Here is a 16454-nt window from a genome sequence, read left to right as displayed (position 1 = left end):
CGTCTTAATTGTCCTATCAAGTCCTGGAGCATCAAGGGACAAGAAGTGGAAGCTTATGCTAAAAATACATACATGAGGAGGGTAGAGCAGTTTTGTATATAGGTACTTCACAAGGCTTCTCCACTGCTGTTTTATTTTATTTGAGTGCATGGGACAAAAGCCATCAACAATGAGTTGTTTTGTGTAATTGTTGACTACACAAACAGTCCTAGCAATGAGTTGTTTTGTGAAATTATTGACTACACAAACAGTCCTAAGAGCATCCATCTGCTCATCTTCAGGTGCTTTGAATCTTGACATTGCGCTGGTTAATGCATTTTGTGAAAAAGTGCATGCGGGTAGTTAAGCAGTGATTTCAGCTGCACCAATTTGACAGTGGTCAGAGCAGCCAAGTTAGCAGGTTTGCTTGGCCAGTAGTACGAGCTGTCTGCTTGAATTTAGGCTGAAGCAGGTTGTAAACACATTCTCAAGGTCAGCCATAAACTGGTATCACTTGAAGGGTACAAAATGCCTCTGTTGTCTTTAAAATTAGCCAAGTTTAATACATGTGACTTATCTTTTTCTTTAAAAAAAAAAAAGATTAAAGCTTTTATCACAGTTAGTTTGAGGTAGGATTAGAGGTAGGATTGCGAGACCACAATTGTATACAGCTGCCAGCCAACTGGCTCACCCCAGGCAATTTTTAATTTTGAAGTTAAGTAATTAGTAATTGTTTTTTTCTAATTGACTAACTATCGCCTTTAGACAATAACTGGGTTTGCAGAATTTGAGGGCGCCTTCTAAAACCTCCATTCTGAAATCCCCATTCCATTTAAATCCGATAAAGAAAGCCTGATCGTTTTTCCAAGCTCTAAAGAAAGCCCGCGAAATACAAACATTATCAGCCTTTATAGCCAGTATAGCGCTGAGACTGGGCTGTTGAGTCACGGCCGCAGCTAATTTCTGTCACTCAAACCATGCAGGGTTGGGAGCACCACAATATCGTAGCGCATCAATTCGTCAGTCACGTGATTTTTTTTTTTTTTTTTTTTTTTCACGGGTTTCTATAGAGGTGGGAAAAACTATGCATGTGAGGTTTTCTTTATCGGGAATAAATGAAATGGGGATTTCAGAAGGTCCTCCCCAACTTTGCAAATCACATTTATTTGAAAGCAATACTTAGTAAATTAGAATTGCAAAATGAAAAATTGCCTGCACCGTTTTTTTTTTTATCGATATTTATTGTCTTGGGACATCAGTAGGGTATGATATGAAGAATGAATAAATGATTAAATAAATGTGCCAGCTAGAGATCCAAGGACATACCATGACTACGCGGAATTAAATTAAATTTAATCTCAGCTGTCTGCTTTATTGAGCCAGTGGTAGTATTCGAGATCACGCAAACAGTCGAAGCTTTCTTCCCCGAAGTCTTCCTTTTGTTTAGACCTGGTGCGCCAGGTGGCTGTCAGCAAGTGGTTTCTCTGGCCTATCTCAAATGGTTTATTTTTAACACTTGGCTGAAGTTAGCTTGGAAACGCGGTACAAAATATGTCGGCTATCGTTTGGTGCCACACCTAGGCTTAATAGCAAGAATCATGCACTAAGCACAACTCTCTGCAACATCAGTATTGCCCACATCCAGCCTTGGCTACACGTACGGGTTTGACGGTAATATATGCCGGATAACCCGGCAAGAGTGTATATGCACCGCATCAGGTGCCAGTGATGGATTTCACGCGGTATATCCGCACCTCGAAAAAGCATTTGACTCAGTTGAAACCTCGGCGGTGATGCAGGCATTGCGAAGTCAGGGGGTAGACGAGCCAATATGCAGAAGACTAAGGTAATGTTCAACAGCCTCGGGAAGGAACAGCAGTTTACATTAGGTAGCGAAATACTGGAAGTAGTAGGCGAATAATATGTCTACTTAGGACAGGTAGTAACCGCAGATCCGGACCACGAAAAGGAAATAACAAGAAGAATACGATTGGGATGGAGCGCATTTGGCAAGCACTCGCAGATTATGACTGGCAGCTTACCGGTATCGCTCAAGAGGAAAGTATACAACAGTTGCATCTTGCCTGTACTCACCTTTGGGGCTGAAACGTGGAGGCTAACCAAGAGAGTTCTACTTAAGTTGAGGACAACCGGGCTATGGAACGAAAAATGGTAGGGGTAACATTAAGAGATAGAAAGCGTGCAGAGTGGGTCAGAGAAATAACTCAAGTTACCGACATTCTAGTAGAAATTAAGAAGAAGAAATGGACATGGGCAGGACATGTAGTGCGAAGAGAGGATAACCGATGGTCGCTAAGGGTAACAAACTGGATTCCAAGGGAAGGAAAGCGTAGCAGGGGGCGGCAGAAAGTTAGGTGGGCGGATGAGATTAAGAAGTTCGCAGGGGTCAAGTGGATGCAGGTAGCACAGAACCGGGTAAAGTGGAGAAATATGGGAGAGGCCTTCGCCCTGCAGTGGGTATAATCAGGCTGATGATGATGATGATGATTATCCACACTTCTGCCATTGATCATATATATGCGTAGTCACGCAGCAGGATGAGATGCGGCTCGAAATGATGCTCACACACTGCCAATGTTTCTGTGAGAGGCTTTTTCTGCCTTCACAAGCTTCGTTTCCACTTTGTGTGATGTTTGTTGTCCCTCGGAGCAGCAAACAAAGGTGACTGCATCCGGATAGCCGCGCTTCAGTATCTCGGAGCAAAACACTGCGAGTTGGTCTTTTTCCTGGCCATTTCGAACATCGCATGGTGCTTTTGAAGAGCTGAGATGTCTTAGTTGCTGTGATGGAAGGCAGAACTGAAAGTTCGAGGGCAAAATCGCAAGAATGTGCAGACTGCACGGCGCGCCAAGCCTTGACTTCCCTTTGCGGAGGGGCACGCGGTCCTAGGATGGATGGATGGAATATAGGAGCGTCCCCTTTGAAACGGGGTGGTAGAGCTATCATGCTCATTTTTCTCCCTATATCTTAATTATTGATTTAGAATGGTTAACTAAACCACCATTCTATTTATTAAATTTTGTTCCTACATTACTAACATTATGTCACTTCTCTGCTTTTAAGCCACCAATCTTCCAGTCGTTTTTTGCTAGTTTCCACCGCCGGTTTATTCACCCGGCCACTGTTATCTCTAAACCCCAGAGCTTCAGGAACAGTGATTGCGCCTGCATCAACTTCCGGATGGATACCATTGCATTCGAGTATAATATGCTCAATTGTTTCACTGGAGTTTCCACATACAGCACATGCGTCATCTCCATTGTTAAACTTCTTTTTGTAGCTGCGTGTTCTAAGGCACCCTGATCTATAGTTTAAAAAAGTAGGGCACTGCCTCTTGAGTTATCAAAGAAATCTTCCTTCCTGATTTGCCTTTTCCTGCACTTTCGGTATAATTCCACACTCTGTTCCTTTTCCATCGAATTTATCCAATTTTTACCTTCTGTGTTTTTCACCTGTTGCTTAATGCTCTTTATTTCTCCGTCCTTGTTACTAGCATACTTACTAGTTAGTTTCCTAGTTCTTTTCCTGCATTGTGAGTCAACACTTTTTAGGTACAGGTATTTAAATACTTTAGCTGCCCATCTGTTACTGTCCAATTTCCTCAGGCGTTCCTCATATAATATTTTACTCTGAGCTTCCCGTACTTCGAAAGATGCCCAGCCCATACCGCCTCATTTGTAGTTTTGCCGTGGGCACCTAATGCTTATCGTCCAACGGATCTCTGATTTGTTTCTATTGTCGACTGTACCTGTGATCTTAAGCACAAAACCGCATTTCCGAAAGTAAGTCCGGGCACCATAATTCCTTTCCAAATACCCCTCAAAACCTCATACCTATATTGTATCCCCACAATGCCTTATGCTTCATTATCCCTGCATTCCTTCGCCCTTTGGCCTTAAGTGATTGCTCATGCTTTCCAATGTATGCCAATCCTTCGTTTACCCATACCCCCCGATATTTATATTCTGCTACTCTAGGTATTTCAAGGCCTTCTATTTTAAGACCCTGATCAGTTGAGCCGTTTAAAATCATCAGACCCGACTTAACGGCGCTGAAACTGAAGCCTAGAGCGTCCCCTTCGTCTCCGCAATACTTAACTAGAGTTTGCAATTCTTCCAGACTCTCAGCTAGCAGCACAATATCGTCTGCATACATCAAACCGGGGAGGCGCTGCTCTACCGCCTTTCCACCTAATCTATATGACAGGTTAAAACCTAGGTTACTATCTTGTATCCTCCGTTCCAGGTTTGTCATATAAAGCATGAACAGCACCGGTGATAGAGGACAGCCTTGTCTTAATCCTTTGCATACTTTAACATCCTCCGTACTTCTTATCCCTTCCCACGTAATTTCTATTTTGTTATCCCGGTATATTTCCTGTAGGAACTCTATTATCTCATAACCGATACCTTCTTCTTTTAACATGTTCCACAGGAGTTCCCTGCTTACGTTGTCGTATGCCCCGTTTATGTCCAGGAAGGCCAAATACAAAGGTCTATTTCCCATAGATATTTCGATGCATTGGGTAAGCACGAACAGGCTATCATCTAAGCGCCTACCATTTCTAAAGCCGTTCTGAAGTTCTCCGAGTATCTTGTTACTTTCAACCCATGCTTGCACCTTTAATTTCACTGCCTGCATGGCTAACCTGTACATAACAGATGTTATGGTAATCGGCCTGTAGGATTTTATATGTGCATCCTGTCTCCTTTCCCTTTATAAATCAAATTCATTTTACTCTGCCGCCAGCTGTCCGGAATTTGCTTATTCGTTATGACTGTTTCCAGAGCTTTTAACAACGTTTCCTTACTTTTTGGACCGAGTTTATTAATCAGCTTGATCGGAATTCCATCTATTCCTGTAGATTAGTTTTTAGGAATATTTTTTTCTGCCTTTTTCCAGTTTAGATTGGTCAGTTCTAAGCTGCTTTGTATTCTGCTACCTTGTGTTGCTTCCTGATTTGCGGAGATTATCCTATCGTCGCTCTTAAATGACTTGGCTATAACTGATGTAATGTAGTTCACTGCGTTATCTCCCTTTAAACAATTTCCCTCGTTATCTTGAATCAGATCCTGCTTTCTTTGATTCTTCTTCCCTAGCCAGCTTATATGGTTCCAGAATTTTCTTGCTCCGCCTTTAGAGGCATCGTGTATATCAGCCATCCAGCGATCGGTGGACTGTCTTATTTTACTTTGGACGAGGGCCTGCACTTGAAGTTTCTTTTGTCGATATGATTCCCATTTTTGGTCGATTTCCTCGAGATACCTGTGCCTTCTTTGCCATTCGGTGTTCCCTTGAAGCAGCCCGTCGTTGTTCAATAGCTTCCCTGATTTCCTTATTCCACCAGCTCCGTTGCTTCCTCTTTCCATTCCAGCGGTTTGCTACTTTAAAGGGCCCCTGAAACGCCATTTAAGGCCGTATTTTGATGCTACATGTGTTTAGAGGTGGTCTTAGTGAGCATCGAGATCACATTCAAAAAGCTCTGCGTGTTAGCTGTAATTTACAAATAATTTTGGAAAATTGCCGCTCGCAGCCGATTTGGGCGACACACCACCGTGCGTTTTCAGCCGCCCAGCCCATGCGACGTCATTGGGGTTAGCGTTATCATTGGCCATGGCCATATGACGTCACGTGTAATTTTTGCAATTATAGATTTTAAAATTAGCACTATTCTTCCTGAAAGAAGTATTTTATTCGTTAGTTATTATTGTACATTAAAGAAAGGTAAGAATTCTGCGCGCATCTTGATAGAAGCGGAACACTTCCGGCCGAGAGAGATCCGTCTGCTCGCAAAAGCACGTGTTGCCCGGTTGTCAGTCTTGAAATCTCGCGATCTCAACTACTGCTGCTTTTTTTCTGATCTGCAATGGACCACCATTGCTGTGTAGTTGGCTGTAAAGCCGAGGACAGGAAAGATGTTATAATGCGACATCGTGTCCCTACAAAGCAAGGTGTCACGCGGGAAAGCTGGCTCCAACGCGTCGGGCTGTCATCGTCGGACAAGCGCCAGGAGCTCAGAGTTTGTGGCCGCCACTTTTCCCGTGACGCATACCAGTATAATCCCAGTTTGGCGCAGCAAACTGGCCTCAACATGAGACGTCAACGCCTCAAGTCCGACGCTTTGCCGACGCAGTTTCTCCCTGGAATGGTAAGTTTTCTGGGTTGCGAGTTATTGTGGAAACACGCGTAGCATGGCTCGGAGTCTCGCATGGAAGTGCATGAAGCCTAGCGCAAGTTTTGCAGGCGCAGATTCCTTGCGCGCAAATCGCTCTTGCGAGAGGACCACTACAAGTTAAGGCGCTGAAAATGTATGAAAGGGAGCTCTCGCCCTGCGGCGCGCGGATAAGGGGAAAAAAAAAAAAAGATAAGGCGACCTGCGCACATGAATTAACATACACTAACGTGTACGCGATCACAACAATCGCAGTATAATTTGCCTGGGTGGTGCAGTGGGTTAGGGTGGTCGACTGCTGTGCCCAAGGCACAGCGGCCGCTTTTCGACGGAAGCGCAAGCAAGGTCCCCGCGTACCGGTGCGGACAAAAGTAAACGGAGCACGCTTTTTCTTCATTTTTCACTCGGTGCATATTTGAAACTGGTAGTCGTGGGATGCGTGGACCGGTAGTAGACGCAAGTGCCCTTTCACGGACAAATATTTCCTGATCTCCAGTGAGGAAGGCAATTTGACTGAAAAAGCCTAGCTGCTCGGTTTACCTACGTCCGCACCTGTACATGTGCTGTGCGATGTCACTCAGTGCTGTGCGGCGCCTCGTCTGAGTCGAATTTGGGGCGTTGAACCCCATAAACCAAGCCTGACTTGTAATAAAAAAATACCAGCACACTAATAATACAGATCAACTGCATCCCCCCCTCCCCCACCCCCATCCACCTAAAGATATGCTTATTTTACAGTGCGTTTAGTCTGCTCTTGATCTTTGCCTTTTAACACCTGTATATGCATGTCTTTCTCATTCATGAAGCGGAAAATTGAAGGGGAAATTGGCTCGTTATGATACAATTAATGAAAGGAGCCAACAGTCGAGTCCAAGGTAAATGTAGGGTTTTTTTAAATACTTTTGTGGTGATATTGATCAGAATTAGTCCTGTAACGATTTTAGGCAGAAAGATGATTAAATACCAAGTGGAAGGAAAAATAACATGTGGTATATAGATAAAAAAAAAAGAAGGTATCCCCTATGACCTTGCACTTGCAGACTTTTGTCTCCTTTCATTCTCATTCATGTGCAGAATAATAAAACTGCCATTAACACAATGTTGATTATGCACAAATTTCCTTTCTTTTCCTAGCATGGCAAACCATCATCGCCAGGAAGCCCGAAAGGCCTCAGCACTACACAGGTTTCCTTTGGACAGGTTAGTACTGTTATCATGGTATTAATAACAATGTATATATACTTTTATATTTATATTTATGAATATTTAGGCCACATATATAACTTTGGAATATGTTGCACGCATATATGATGGCTCTATTGCTAGAAGCTATATAAACTAGCACAACTGTTGCTATGTCATTATGCTTTCATGCAGTTAGTTACGTGTTCAACCATTGCTTCAGGCACCTACCGGAGGTGATCCAAATACCACAGCTCTTCCTGTAGAGGCGAGAATATTTTGGATAGTTCATTTTGTCCAGTGGATGACGCAAGTGTTTTGACATATGTACACACTTAATTTTCAACTGTACTGAACAGCTTTGTATTATATTGCATATGATGGCTCTATTGCCCGAGTAAGTAAGCTATGCAAATTAGTGCAAATGTTATGTCTGCTTCCATGCACAAGCTCGATCATCGCTTGAGGCACCTTCTGGAAGCAATTAAAATGTAGCTCTTCCTGTATAGATGAGATTATTTTGGAGTTCAAATAGTTAATTTTGTTTAGTGGATGATGCAAGGCTTTGGTGTGCACTGGCACACCAAAAAAAGAAACTCGGAGCACATATATTAACTGGATTAACATGGGAGACCGACGTTCAAAAATAATGAGCTGCTGGATTGGTTCATGGAACAGTGTATTAGTCGACTGTCCTGCACTGTCTTTTGTTTCTGCTGCTAACATGCCTCCAAATTTTTCAGGGCTCTTGAAACTCCACAAACTACAGCTTGTCTGTGCAAATTTTTTAGTCATATCAGTTCTCCACTTTCAGAATATTTGTGTATTTGTGTATGTGTAGCAAGTTGACAATGTTTGCATTTTGTTACGGGCAGTTCTCTATACAGCATCTGAAAATGAAAGCATGAAAAATTTCAAATCTGCAACCATCATTATAATTATGAATATCTGTCTGCAGGAAGAATCACCAGCGGGGCCTTCAACTACTCGCACGCATACTGTGGCAACGCAATGTGGGAGTGCCATTCTGTTGGTAAGTCATTATTGATAAAGATGTTGTAGTGTTGTGAAAATGTATTAAAGAGCTATATGATTGATTACATTAAACGTAGATGGGGTGCTTGCGAATAATTTTAAATATATGAAATTTTTCCAGGCACACAGGTGTCTATTGGATTTAAATCTCTAGTCAGCACCAAGGTTTAAACAGAGAAGCCTGCCACCAGAGAAGTCGGTGGCAGGCTGCTATCACTGGCCAGTTACTGCTATCACTGGCCGCTCGTTAGAACTTCTTTCATCCACTTTTGTGCATTTGCTGGCTATAGCAGGCAAGAAAATTTGTCATTTAAGCACTGTTCATTAGGCAAAAAAAAAAAAAAAAGAAAACTTGACGAAATACGTCACCTATGTGTCACATATTCACTCATTCAAACCTGCAAATATACCCTCCCTGTGACACAGTCCATTCGAATGACAGCGTTCATAACTCTCATGCATGGCTTGACATGATTAAGGATGTGGTAATACTCACAATGGGTCAACAAATATTGCCTTGATGAGTCTATAGAGACCATGCCTCATACATACCTTGCACACCACTAATCTCGGACGTGGTGTTAGGTTATTCACAGTTGCGTCAGGTAGCAAAAGGGCAATTTTTCCTTACATAATATGGTCATGCTGTGTCTGCCTAGTGTACATTAGTGCTGTCTTTAGAGCTACTACGGAGCCATCACATGCACTTTGAAGTTTAATTTTGCACAAATATTTGAACAAGTCACTAAGATGCACAAGGATATTTGATTCTGTTGTGAAAAAAATATAAGTTGCGTAGCCCTAAAGTGTACCTAATTTGCCATGTCATTTTTCTGTTCCCTGTTGATAGAATGAAAAAAAAAAAAAATGCATACCGACAATAAACTTTGACAGCAGCTTTATTTAGCACATTTTACAGCCAAGACATTCCGAGATGAACATCCACGGCTGCTACGTATTAGTTCATAATATTAACAATCACACGGCACCAATCGCTGACATCACTGCACTTCTTTTTCAGCGACCATCAGGATGAAACGGCCCAGTCAGCGATTGAGGAACCCCTCTACAAAGAGCGAAAATTCCTTGTGTTCGAGGGTTGCCTGCGGCAGCTTCTTGAGACCTGAACAATGTGTGGGCAAACAAGAACCCTTTACTTTAGCATAGCGGGAAGCCTTGTGACTGTGAAGGGGACATGCTCACTGCAGCATTCTTTCCTCTGAAAAAGCCAACCACTGGTTGAAGGAAAAGCAGCAAGAAATGTCCTCCTGGCTGCAGGCATCTTGTTCTCTGGCTGCGGTATAGCTTCAGTTCTTCGGTTCCTGCAATCCATTGGGGTGCAAGGCATCACAGAGAGGACCTACTACAACTACCAACGGGCATACTTGCTACCTGCCAGAAATGAGGTTTGACAATAAGGATATCTCTCATACAACATTCAAGTCAAAGTATATGTCATTAACTCGATAACTAGATGTCGCATCCTTTCATGACAACAACTTGAAGCTACAATGCAACATATAAAACATATAAAATGCAGCATATATGCAACAGCGGAGGCATTGCAGTGCAATGCACCTGCTACTGCACATCTCTGTTGCCTTTGGCTACATGTTTAATAGACCAGCTGCATGCTCTAGCACTGAAGGCATAATTTTTGCAATATTTTTTTTTAGTAAATGTGCTGTGAGAAAAGTGAAAAGCAATGCAGCATTTGAAACCTGCCCCCCTCATCCTAATATGCATGAAGGCAATCACATGACTGCAAGTTTGTAGACTCTAAATTGAACATCTCCTTCTTTGCAGCTTTTTCAGCAAAGGCAAGCAGAACTTGCTAGTGAGCTTGTAGGGACAACAACAGACCTGGCAGGGGATGGTCGCTGTGACTCGCCAGGCTACAGCGCAAAGTACATGACTTGCAGTGTACTAGCTGTGCAGAATGGAGCCTGTGCAAATGCGACTCATCCTTTCCGACAACTGAGGTTCCTCCTAACATCACATCCTATCTTACGGCATTTCAACCCTTCTGCTCCAACTTCAGTGCACACGGACGCAAGTGGCATAGGCCTCAGTGCTGTCCTCGTTTAGCGCTATGACGACTGTGAACATGTGATTGCTTACGCCAGTCGGACTCTAAGCAAGACTGAGCACAACTACACCATCACCGAGCAGAAATGTCTCGCGGTTGTTTTCGCCGTGCAGCGGTTTTGCTGCTACCTGTACGGAGAGCCTTTCGTAGTAGTAACCGATCACCATTCCCTATGCTGGCTACTCAATCTCTGTGATCCGTCTAGTCGCCTAGCCCGCTGGGCACTTTGCTTGCAAGAATACGACTACAGCATTTCATACAAAAGTGGCCGACGGCACGCAGATGGAGACTGCCTCTCCTGGTTGCCACCTGCCACGACGGAATGCGACGCGGACAACTTTGATCCTTACGTCACTGCTTTATCTCAGAGATTTCCAAATACTCATACCTTTTGAACCGAGGAACACACCGATCAGCATCTGGAGTCGTTCTTAGCTGCTGCTCAAGACCCAACCTCGAACAGCCAGTTTTGCCTATGCCTATGTGATGGCCTGCTATACAAAAACGTTTACTCTCGTGGCTGCTTGCTCCAGGAAAGTGTCTTGTTTTTTTCACCCAGCCCACGACCAACTTGTCGTCCCCACTCCCTGTACGGCCGTCGCTACCGGCCAACTCTGCGATTACGATACTTCATTAGATAAGAAGGCTGTGAGAATCCGTTTTGCTACAGACTGTCGGTTAATTGAATATTCTTTTTGGCTTTGTTTAAACCTTGACCTGGCTTAGTATTTTACGCTGTGTTTTTGTGTAACTCTCGCCCTTACTTACTATCTCTGGAATACTTGCTTTGTTATTTTATAGTCTTCTTTATCGCAGCGTTTGTTCATTGTCGGTTTTTTTCTCTTGTCATTTATTGAGTCGTTTTTTATTACTATCATGTCCTGGTGTTTTATTAATTTTTTTATGCAGTGTAATTTAGACTACTACCTATATATGTTCCCACTATGTGTTAAAAAGTGACGCATAAATTTATTCCTTGATCACACACCAACACACGCACTTCACTGGTTGACCGGCCTAACTTTTAACTGTGTTCTCAAACCTCATAGAGGGACGACGGGTAACCGTAAAGTGGATCCCGCACCTCTGTTAATCGTTAAGGCGGGGTCTGTGACAATATAAAACAGACCAAAACTGCAGGAAAGGTATTACATATGCTAAAAAATTGCAAAAATTACAAATAGGTCAATGAGCTGCAATGATTCATGGGATTTGCCAACTTTGAGAAAAATTTGTGGCACAACCTGCATACTCTAGTGCAGTGAAAAGAACTGCTCCCCCCCCCCCACCCAAAAGAAATTGCACGAGTGCACTCAATTCTGCTTAGGTGCAGTAATGTGAAACCACTGCGAATTATGTCACACTGCTTAAATTGGTCCGACACTACGCTAGCAAACCTCGGCCGCACTCGTCCAGATGGCGTACGTGTATGCCATATTTACCCAGGTTAAATGAAGGAGTGGTGCAGATGGTACTTCATGAAGATCACAATGTTTGTCGCACAGCTGAACAGTATGTTGTAGTTTGAACTTGATGAAGAGAAGGATGCTTACTGCACAGCATGAGAATGTGTTGCAAAGTGCATTGCTCGTACCGTAGACTGGGAAGCCTCAGCCCACATAACCAAAGTAGAAGCCAGTGGAGGCCGCTTGGAACCGTCAAAGCCGACAGCCCACCATCACACACCCACGTAACTGGTCGGAATGCTCTGCCCCAAGGCAGATGACCTCTTCCCCTTGGATAAGTGCTCCCTTCTTCTCTCCTTGCAAATTTCATTGTGGTCTTTTTCTGCAAAGCTGTAAATTCTTCAGTTCTGCTCCTTCTATCTGGTGCTCTGTTCTATACTGCCTTTCGTTTTCCTTTGACTATCCTGCACAGATGAATAAAATGTAAACACCAACACTGGAAAAAGCGACCATGAAAAGAAGCCACAGAAGAGGAGATATGCAGATAGAAAAGCGACAGTAAAAACTAGAAACATATTCACAGATCTCAAGGAAGCAAGATAACAAGCCAAGCTGTCAACAAAGTTCAGGCCCCAGAAATTGCAAGAGAACAAGTTAAAAACATCCTTATCAACAGTGCCAAATGAATGAATTATGAAAGAAGCTCCTCGCTCTATAAAATGCCAGAGGGATAAATATTAGAACAGGCAATGACAAGGTCTCCCAGCCCAACTAAGTGATTCCTGCGGTACAGGCTACAAAATGAGAAGCAGTGGCTACCTTAGCTGGCAGAATTTGTGTACATATATTCACTGTGAAAGGAGAGCGATGTAATGCACAGTTAGATACAGCTGATAATCAAGAAATAGGGAATTATGTCCAGGCATGACAGCTGGTGATAGCCGAGACAGCTAAAATAAGGCTTTTAGAGCATTCGCTCTACTTCTCCCGTGCACAAACCTCAAAGTGAATGCAATGTTGACTTTGAACTCTCACGCTGTGCAGCAAACAATGTCATCTTTATAGCTTAGACATGAGAGCACTATGCTATTGCCACAACCTATCACACCTCGTAGTAAAACTACAACACACTCTCCTCTGTACAGTAAACATCGCCTCCATCAATTTCTAATTGCAAGACATTTTCGTGCGCTACAATGATCATCGTCTTAATGTTTCATCTACTCCTTCTCCTTCATGAAACTTACGGAAATACACCATGCACATACGCCACCTCACTATAGACGGAGGTTGCAACCGTGCCAGACAGCCTGCCGAGACCATTGAACAAAGAGAAGCCAGACTAGCCCATTGCCAAAAAGCTGAGCAAGAGTGCAAGCGAGCCAAGATCGAAGTGGCAGCAGCAGCTGTGACTGCGGCCAATGGCTAACGCTCATGAAATTTGGTTCAAGGACGGTTGAACCTGCACAACGTTTTGAAAATATGCAGTGCTGCCCCTACACTTTGGCAAACACACCTGAAAGGGACCAGCTATTACTGCAGCTTGGAGATAAGAAATGTAACACTCTGCAAGCGTATTAGACTGTAAATAAATTCAAATTAATAATTCAGATCAGCAAATGCAGGAACAAGAGTTGTGGTTTGATCTGTGCTTCACCTGTATTACTCCACTGCTGGAATGGATGTATTCTGCGATCTGTTGTCATGTATTCACGGCTAGGAGTATCAATAAACAAACCTTCAAGCACTCATTTCATTGTGTCAGTATTGAGCACTCACACACTCGGTATCATTCAAAACACAGAATGCTTGTGCTGCCTCGGCATAAGCATTCTGTGTTTCGATTTTAATTTCTTTTTTTCTATAAAATTCCATTCCAAATAAATGAATGTTTACGGTAGATGCCTAGAAGCATGTGCTCAAGCAGACTTGGCGATGCTCGGCATTGTCCTCCATTCTGGATTGTTTTTGGATGTGTATTTTTTTTTTTTACTAGGATTTGAATTTTCTTCCCAGGCTTTATTTTTCACTAACTAACAGTTCTACACCTTTCTTGCTTAGATATCTACAAGTTCTGGCACTTTAGAGGAACGAGATGTCTGTTCTTAAACAGTGCCACAAAACAGACACTTGACGCAGTGCATAACTTGGCGTTCATAAAATAGCATTCTCTATTTTTCCACCTTAAAAATAAACGCACTTCCATGCACCACTCGAAGCAGTGCGCCTGCACACGTGATAAAGTTTAGAATACAGCATGCAGTGAAGCGACAATCACCTGAGATTAAAGGGGAGGGTGCCTGAATCCCATGTAGCTCGCCGACGGAAATTCACGCCGAACCCCGCAAACGACGCAGGCTGGCAGGACCACCCTGTTGCCTTCGCCCAGCCTGCCCCAAATCCACTTGGTAAACAAGCAGTAGGCTATGAAGCGGTGCTGCCTGAAAATACCACGCTTTACAGTAAACGGATCATACACACACACAAAAAAAAATAATGCGAATCTGTCACCTGACGCTTCCGCACTACCTACTTGTTTACATCTCCGTCTCCATCGATGTTCGCTCCCTCCTCCTCTCGTGCAATGTGCACAGCCCGAAGGACTTCGGGCGTTAGGCACACGCTTTGGAACGCTGGGTGGATCGTAATGCAGCCGCCGTCCTGCTGGCACACCACCAGCACCTCCGGCATGCTGCGGCAGCACACATCTTCTTCAGGTGTGGGCATGCTTTCGCAGCGGCCGCAGCGGCACCTGCGCATAAGTAAAATGTGAAAAGGCCGCGAAGCAAACACGAAATGGCATTTCGTGAAATAAGAAAGTTGTAATAACCTATGTGCAGTGGCGCGTGCGCCACGGAACGCACCATAGTAGGCCGTCGTCTCCGTTGCCAGCGGGTGGTTCAGAAGGGCCAGTCGATGGCGTGCTGCTGTCGTCGCTGTCTAGCGGATCACGAAACGGAGTATAATCATATGGATCAAAGTCCAGCTCGGCAGCGGCTTCACGCAGCCTCGCTTCGAGCTCGGGATCCATGCGATCCATGGCGACCGACACGCGAACCGCCGCTCCGCAAACACGAAGGGGAAAAAATCGGAGCACTACCGGAAGTAAACAAACCGAGAGTCGGTGGCGTCACTTCGTGACGCATTATGGGCGGGGCGTCGGCCCGGACATTTTCTTTTTTTTGGCCGGCGCATCGGCGTGTATGAGTTGAGGGCTACAGTGACGGGAGAGGAGGAGCGTCATTTTTAATATGGAATATCTGCGCTATTAAAGATGTTAGCCTAAAATTTTTTTGCGCTCTGCTGACTAGCGAAGGCACGCCGACCGCTCGTGCGCCTTTCTTAAGCACGGCTTCAAGCTTTTCATGGGCCCTTTAACCTCCTGAATTTTCCTCCTTATGAGTAGTTCTACCTGTTCATAATTCCAGTCTTCCATGGGGCTTTTTTCTATTGCTTCCTCTAATTATCTGCGCTATTTGATCGTCGTTTAATTTTGTGAATACGTTTTGTCTAAGTTCCATTTCTCTTTTCATCAAGGCCCCCATCTGCACCCAGACTACACTCCCCTAGTAAACGTAACTGCAGCGCCACCAGCGGCGGTCAGTGCCGTCCGGCTTGCAAGAGCACGGCCGGTCTCGAGGGAGAGCGCGTTTCTCTTCTAGAATACTTTCTAGTGGCGCGAACGGAAGGAAAATGGGCGCCTCTTGCACGCCGGACGGCACTGACCGCCGCTGGTGGCGCTGCAGTTACGTTTACTAGGACCGCGTGCCCCTCCGCAAAGGGAAGTCAAGGCTTGGCGCGCCGTGCAGTCTGCACATTCTTGCGATTTTGCCCTCGAACTTTCAGTTCTGCCTTCCATCACAGCAACTAAGACATCTCAGCTCTTCAAAAGCACCATGCGCAGTTCGAAATGGCCAGGAAAAAGACCAACTCGCACTGTTTTGCTCCTATAGATGCCGAAGCGCGGCTATCCGGATGCTCCAGTCACCTTTGTTTGCTGCTCCGAGGGACAACAAACATCGCACAAAGTAGAAACGAAGCTTATGAAGGCAGGAAAAGCCTCTCACAGAAACATTGGCAGTATATGAGCATCATTTCGAGCCGCATCTCATCCTGCTGCGTGACTACGCACATATATGATCAATGGCAGAAGTGCGGTTATACCGCATGAAATCCATCACTGGCACCTGATGCGGTGCCTATAGGGAACCAAAGCTGGAGTTTGCTCCGCGACGCCAGCGCTCGGTTTCCAGCGGAGCGGAGAGGAACTACAAAACCTACGCGCATTCGCGCCCGCGCTGCGCGCGGCTGTCTGCGGAGTCTGCGCAGCCTGCTCGCTCGGGAGCGCGTGCTACGTTCAGCCGCGCGTGCACGCGGAGCGGGAGAAGGAGAGTGAGGACGAGGGGAGTTGGTGGGTCGTCTTCGCGCGCAAAGCCGGCGCTCTTTGCCAGTGGGATTTCTTAATTTTGCTTTTTTCTGTGCCCCGGCTGACATAGAGGCTGGCTGGAGGCATGTTTTTTATCGGTGCTTTCGAAAGCAAGAAATTATGATTAATTTATCGCCGGACATT

At 44.6% G+C, this 16454-nt stretch overlaps 1 protein-coding gene across 3 annotated transcripts; it reads right to left on the bottom strand.

Annotated features, from left to right (window-relative positions):
- Positions 1-9270: 9270 nt before the first annotated feature.
- Positions 9271-15134, bottom strand: LOC146201288 (uncharacterized). Of its 3 annotated transcripts, none has more exons than XM_084595741.1 (4): positions 14749-15134; positions 14418-14636; positions 12169-12348; positions 9575-9711 (listed from the first exon to the last, which is right to left on the bottom strand). In XM_084595741.1, exons 1-3 carry the CDS (start codon positions 14922-14924, stop codon positions 12318-12320), a joined length of 426 nt encoding a protein of 141 aa, XP_084451867.1. In that variant the 5' UTR covers positions 14925-15134; the 3' UTR covers positions 9575-9711; positions 12169-12317. The 3 variants fall into 3 exon arrangements, with proteins under 3 accessions (XP_084451865.1, XP_084451867.1, XP_084451866.1); XM_084595740.1 differs by lacking the exon at positions 12169-12348 and adding an exon at positions 14163-14325 and having other exon boundaries at positions 9578-9711; XM_084595739.1 differs by lacking the exon at positions 12169-12348 and having other exon boundaries at positions 9271-9711; positions 14749-15133.
- Positions 15135-16454: the final 1320 nt, after the last annotated feature.

Source organism: Amblyomma maculatum, chromosome 2 (assembly GCF_055883805.1).
Source record: "Amblyomma maculatum isolate TAMU_Amacu chromosome 2, ASM5588380v1, whole genome shotgun sequence".
In the NCBI taxonomy this organism is placed as follows: Eukaryota; Metazoa; Arthropoda; class Arachnida; order Ixodida; family Ixodidae; genus Amblyomma; species Amblyomma maculatum.
This window is presented reverse-complemented; position numbering and strand designations above follow the sequence as displayed.